The following is a 6,078-nucleotide window of genomic DNA, read 5'->3' as shown; positions in this document are numbered from 1 at the left end:
AAGTGGAATTGAATTTGGGGGAATGTAGTGATCTTCTTGGACTGTATTTGCCCACATACATTTGAAATATCAACAAAAGCATCTGTAGCACCCAGGGGGTCCTGAGGGTGAAGGACCCACATTTAGACACTGACAAGATTGTTATAAGACATAAGTGACTAGGACATGCTTCAGGTTACTATTGACTCATTTTGTTGCAGCCAGGTACATGCTTCATCCCACCTGCCCCACACTCATACTCAAAAGCTTTGTAACAAATGCAGGAGTGTGGTAGCACATGCATTCGTCTACTATCTCAGATGCTGTGCTTCCTCAACATCCACAGAAGCATCAGGGAGACCCAGTTTATGTGGCACAGCAGGAAAGCTTATCCTTGATACACCCACATCAATCTTACAAAAGTGGGGCTCTGTGCAAGCTCAGACGACTTGGCCTCCGCAGGTCCTAGTGCAGTGCATGCGTAACCGGCTCCCTCACCTTGAGCTGAAATTGCCCCCTCAAGTTTAAGTCCAAGGTCATGACCTACCATTTTCATCAAGGTAAAAGGCAGAGAGGAGGAAGTTTGGATAAGCCTTTTACTTGAACTTCAGTTTCCCCACAGTTACATGGGAAAATAATAATACCTACCTCACATAATTATTGTCAAGGTCAAATCAGGTGGTTTGCAGGAAAGTTATTTATAGCCTGGAAAGAGATAACAGGTATCAATGCAGGGACTAGAAGCAATAATAGACATGTAGATGAATGCCACAGAGAAGCAGAGGTTTCATGCAGACATTTTCTTATCTCGGGTCTTTTTAACAAGGTGCCACCCTTGCTGAGTTGCCTTAACTGCTTTTCATTGTCACTGAAGAAAGACATATGGAAAATCATGTTTGAGAACAGGTTACAATGTGGAACTTTCTGGGTTCCCACCCAGGAGTCCTTTATTCTCTGCGTGAATCTTTCTTTCTATTTCTGCTTTAAAATTTCCATGTATTTGGTGTCCCATCCAGGGCCCTGCATTATAGTGTTTCCTTCATGTCCGTGATGGATGAAGTCAGTGAGGCTGCCCTTCCTTGTGGCCCCCCAGCTTCTGTAATGCTGCCCTCATTTCTTTGTTATGCAGTGTGTAGATGATGGGATTAAGCAAGGGAGTGATGACAGTGTAAAAGACAGCTACCACCCCATCCAGGGGCTCCTGTGAACCAGGCTGCAGGTAAATGAAGGTGCAGGGCACGTAGTAAACAATGACAACAGCAAGGTGGGCAGCACACGTGGAGAAGGTGTTGCGGCGCCCATCTGCTGACTGGATTTGCAGGATGGCAGCCACAGTATAGCCATAGGAAGTGAGGATGAGCACGAAGCAGGTGAGGGCCAGGAAACCAATGTCTGCAAAGGTGACCAGCTTGTTGATGGCGGTATCAGCGCAGGCTAGACGCAGCGTAGCAGGAATGTCACAGAAGAAGTAGTCGACCCAATTGGGGCCACAGAAGGGCAGCCGGAATACAAAACTTGTTTGGAAAAGTGAATGGATCGTCCCTCCCAGCCAGGTGCCTAAAGCCAGGGAGTTACAGACTCTGCGGGTCATGATGGTAGCATAGTGTAAGGCCTTGCAAATGGCAGGGAAATGGTCATAAGCCATGAGTGTGTGAAGGAAGCACTCAGTACAGCCCAGGAAATTGAAAGAAAATAGTTGGATTACACAGCCCCCAAAGGAGATAATCCTACTATCCAAGAGAAAGCCAGCCAGCATCTTGGGGACAAGATAGCACAAGAAATGGTCGTGTCCAAGAAGGAGAGGTGACACAGGAACCAGTACATGGGACGGTGGAGCCGGATGTCCACTAAGACAGTGAGGATGATGAGCCTATTTCCAGAAACTGTGAGGAGATAGACGACAAGGAAAGCTAAGAAGAGTGGCGCTAAGAAGAGTGGCGCCCCCAGCTGTGGTGGGTGGTGCAGGCCCACCAAAATGAAATGAGACACAGAAGTCTGGTTTCCACTTTGCAGTACCTTGCTGTTCACATCTGCCAAAAGAAGTAGCAGATGGAGATGCTCAATACCCCTCTAAAATCTCTAGGCTCAGCACATCAATTCTGTGTCACTCCCAAATAAGGGCAGAAAGATACTTACCTACCTATTATCTCTATCTATCTATCTATCTATCTATCTGTCTATCTATCTATCTATCTATCTATCATCTGTCTATCTACCTATCCATTCTCTCTCTCTTCTCTCTCTCTTCTCTCTCTCATTCTTGCTACTGGTCTTTATCATTCTGTCACCTTACTCCCCACCAACTCCTGATTCTGAGATTCTGCTTGGTGTCAGGGAGCAGTTGTTCTCTCCAAGGTTAAAGGTAAATGATGATGTGTACATAATTTAGGAGAATGAAGGAAGGACCATACACAGAAGAAGTAATCTTCCTTTCCAGTCAGGAAGAAGTGCAATCATATAAAAGCTAAATTAATTGATAAAGGAAGATCCGTTCCATTGTTTTCCTTCAGTTTGATCCCTGATCTGTACACCAGAGAGTTAGCTTGCATCTTATTGATTTTCTAGGAACATCTGAGTTGTGATTATATTTCCTATCTAAGTGTGCCCAATAAAAAAATTTGCAGGTTAAAAAAAATATACTATCTGACCTGCACAGAGAACCTAATACATTCAGAACCTCTGAAGTTTTAGCTAAAAATATCTATTTTCAAAAAATCTATATAAAACTTTACATGTCATTTAAAATCTTTCAGAATAGTGGAGCAGTACAAAATCTTAGCCCCAAGGCACTGGGTTGCCTTTTTTTCTCTCTACTTCTGGAAAGTAGAGTCCATTTGTCTATCCATCCATCTGTCCATCTGTCTATCCATCCATCTATCCACTCATCCATTTACCTGTACACCCATACAGTAGGGCACTATATATTGTATCTTATGAATATGGCCTCTGAAGTCTTACTGGGTTCAAAGACCTAGTTTACTTATACTTGTTGGTAATCACATTTTTAATATGTTTTTACAATTATAAGTGGGGATAATAATAGTGTCTACTTCATAGGATTGTTTTCAGGATTAAATAAGTTAATTCACATAATTTACAGTAGCACTCAATCAACATTAGCTATGATTTTTCATCAAATATATGTTGTAATCTCATATTGTTAGAAAAATTCCGTATTTGCATGTGTGGCTCTGGTCTGAAGTGAACCTGTGGTTTCTAGCGAGTTGTTCAGTGCTCGATGACACCCCTGCAAATTTGGAGCAGCATCACAAAGGGCTTCTTCTCCCAGGATTACTGGTGAATGGGATCAGCCAAGTGTCAGGGAGAAATCAGGAAAGCAACTGAGAGCAATGTGAGGTGTTCTTCCTTGTGTCACTTTACTTCCATCAACTTTTTTTTTTTTTTTTTTTTGAGACAGAGTTTTGCTCTGTTGCCAGGCTGGAGTGCAGTGGCATGATCTCGGCTCACTGCAACCTCTGCCTCCTGGGTTCAAGTGATTCTCCTGCCTCAGCCTCCTGAGTAGCTGGGACTACAGGCGTGTGCCACCAAGCCCAGCTATTTTTTGTATTTTTAGTAGAGACGGGGTTTAACCATGTTGGCCAGGATGGTCTCGATCTGTTGACCTTGTGATCGTCCCACCTCGGCCTCCCAAAGTGCTGGGATTACAGGCATGAGCCACTGTGCCCGGCCCCTTCCATCAATATTTACTCTTATAGTCTATTTACAAATTGGAGGCAAATATCCAAATGGCGTGTCACCTTCAAGAAGGTTCAAGGACAATGCTGAATGTCTCAGAAGGCTTCAGAGGATGTGGAAGGAAATAGGGCTTCCAGCTGGGCTCCTGGTGGGTGAGGGAGCTGCAGTTGTAGCTGCCTGCCCTCTGATTACTTCTCTCCCCTCTACACTATGGATTGCCTCACATCCCTCATCAAACCTTCTCAATCTTTAGCACCACAGAGACTACACTTCTCGGTAAAAGTAAGTTTGCTGAGGATTGAGGTTGGGACTTTCTGTGCTAAACCTAAAAGAGTCCCTGGTAAACCGAAACAGTTGGTACCCCTAAATAAGAGTTTAAACTGCATAGAAGCTGAATAGTCTTTCCCAAGGTAGCTATAAAATCTATTTTGAAGCAACTTCTGGGGCAATTCTTAGTGATTTCTTAGGCAATTCCTTGATTACCAACCTTTAATGGTACCACATTGCCCAAGGGGAAAGTGCAAATTGACTGGTGTGGTTGTGTTGACCTACTTCTCCAGCCTCCTCTCAGCACTCCATCCCTTAACTGTGCTTTAACCAAACATTTTCTGTTTCCTTATACAGTAGCCCCTTTAATCTAGAATGGCTTTGCTCCTCTGATGTCTGAAAAGTTTCCACTGACCTTTCAAAATCCCATTCAGATGTCATCTACTCAGTAAAGCCTTTGCTCTCTTTCCTCCAAATGGCCGCTCATTGTTCACCGCCTCCACAGTACTCCATTCACATTTCTGTGATAGGCTTACTATGAGCATGCTGAAATTTACCCTGTGCCTGTGTCTAATTTCTTCGTTAGGCTGTGAGCTCCTACAGGAGCTTTGTCTCATCTTTCTTTTCATCTCATTTGTAGCATACCTTTCACAGAAAGATTCTCAAATAGTATTGAGCAAAGGCATTTCCCTCTGCCTGGATCAGTCTGTTATTTAGACACTGAATCTAGAAGAGTATCAGTTAGATCTTGTATTCTGACTTTCAAAATCATAAGAATTTCAGTACCATCACTACTTATGAGCTATATTATTTTGGACAAATCTCTTAAAATTTCTAGTCTCAGTTTCTCATTTTAAAAAAAAGAGGGAGTGTGGTAGGTGTAGATTTCTAACCAAAAAAAGAAACATCAATCTCTTTTGCATCTATATCAATTCCCATTTTAAATTTTGTTCTTACACAAAAAAATCAATATTTCTCCTAGTCCCAATTCTCTTCTGTACTATAATTTTCTTCCTTGCCATCTAGCTACTATGGCATCTCAGTTTTCATTCACTTTCATAATTTATTTTCTCTACAGAGAAATAATATTATTTACCCCTGGAGAGAGATAAAAATACCCTGCTTTATCCATTAATAATTAAAACTACTCCAGTTACTTGGTGTATACATTTTAGTTAATGTCACATTATAGTATCAGCATGTGATATGTTCATCTGTGTAAGGGGAAAAGAAGCAATTTTCACAAGAAGTCTTGGGAATAAAAGGATATTAGTAGCCATATACTAGCTTCATTTGGCCATTTCAAACCCTGTTTGAACTGAACTAGCTTAAGGTAGACCCTGAAACACATGTGTCTCAGGAAACTTGGGAATAAAAGGACATTAGTAGCCATATACTAGCTTCATTTGGCCATTTCAAACCCTGTTTGAACTGAACTAAGCTTAAGGTAGACCCTGAAACACATGTGTCTCAGGAAACTCCAAGAGGGAGACTGGCCTTTGGTAAGCAGAATATAAAGACTCACCCCTCCGCAGGTATTTGTAAAGCGTGATGCCATTAGGAGGACCTAATGTGCCTTCTCTGTTCCCAGCATCTCTAACATGCATTTAATCAAATGGAAAACAAAAGGAGACAACTACCTGGCTGGGAATCTGCTGTGAGGCCATCGTCTGCTGCTTGCCTTGCTTCTCCATGCTCTTTGCTGTTCTTCGTGGAGACTCCTTTTTGAGCTCAATAGGTTGCCTCGTCTTTGCCTTTGACATGCCCCTTCTTGCTTATGTCATTGCGCTCTTTCTGTATGCTTCCCTGGGCTCCCCCTTCCCATTTGTAGTCCATTTGAAGCTGTTGGCAGTGGCATTCCTAAGCCCTGACCCCTAGAGTCTCACTTTCTGACAGGCAGCTTTTTTCTTCCTCTAGTCCCTGTAGGGTGGGAGATGGGGGGGCGGGGGCTGACATCACTTCTGCTTTGCCCTTCAGGAGCAATTAACTTACATGGAAATAAATTGCAGTGGGCTTTGTTAACGGCAAAGCCAGTACTACTAATACTCGAGGGAGTTCACTTAGTTGCCAGTGGTGCCCCTGTAGCATAGGATCCTGCTAAAAGCATGCACTTCATCAGGAATCAGGAGGCCCCCT

The 6,078-nt window shown here is 43.0% G+C and overlaps 1 protein-coding gene across 1 annotated transcript; it reads right to left on the bottom strand.

Annotated features, from left to right (window-relative positions):
* Positions 1-1,039: 1,039 nt before the first annotated feature.
* LOC100583195 (olfactory receptor 10G6) lies at positions 1,040-5,705 on the bottom strand. Its single transcript, XM_003253505.1, is given in 3 exon segments — positions 1,040-1,744; positions 1,747-2,049; positions 5,583-5,705. Coding segments are annotated over 3 exon segments (1,131 nt in total).
* Positions 5,706-6,078: the final 373 nt, after the last annotated feature.

This window comes from Nomascus leucogenys, chromosome 15 (genome assembly GCF_006542625.1).
Source record: "Nomascus leucogenys isolate Asia chromosome 15, Asia_NLE_v1, whole genome shotgun sequence".
Lineage (NCBI taxonomy): Eukaryota > Metazoa > Chordata > Mammalia > Primates > Hylobatidae > Nomascus > Nomascus leucogenys.
This window is presented reverse-complemented; position numbering and strand designations above follow the sequence as displayed.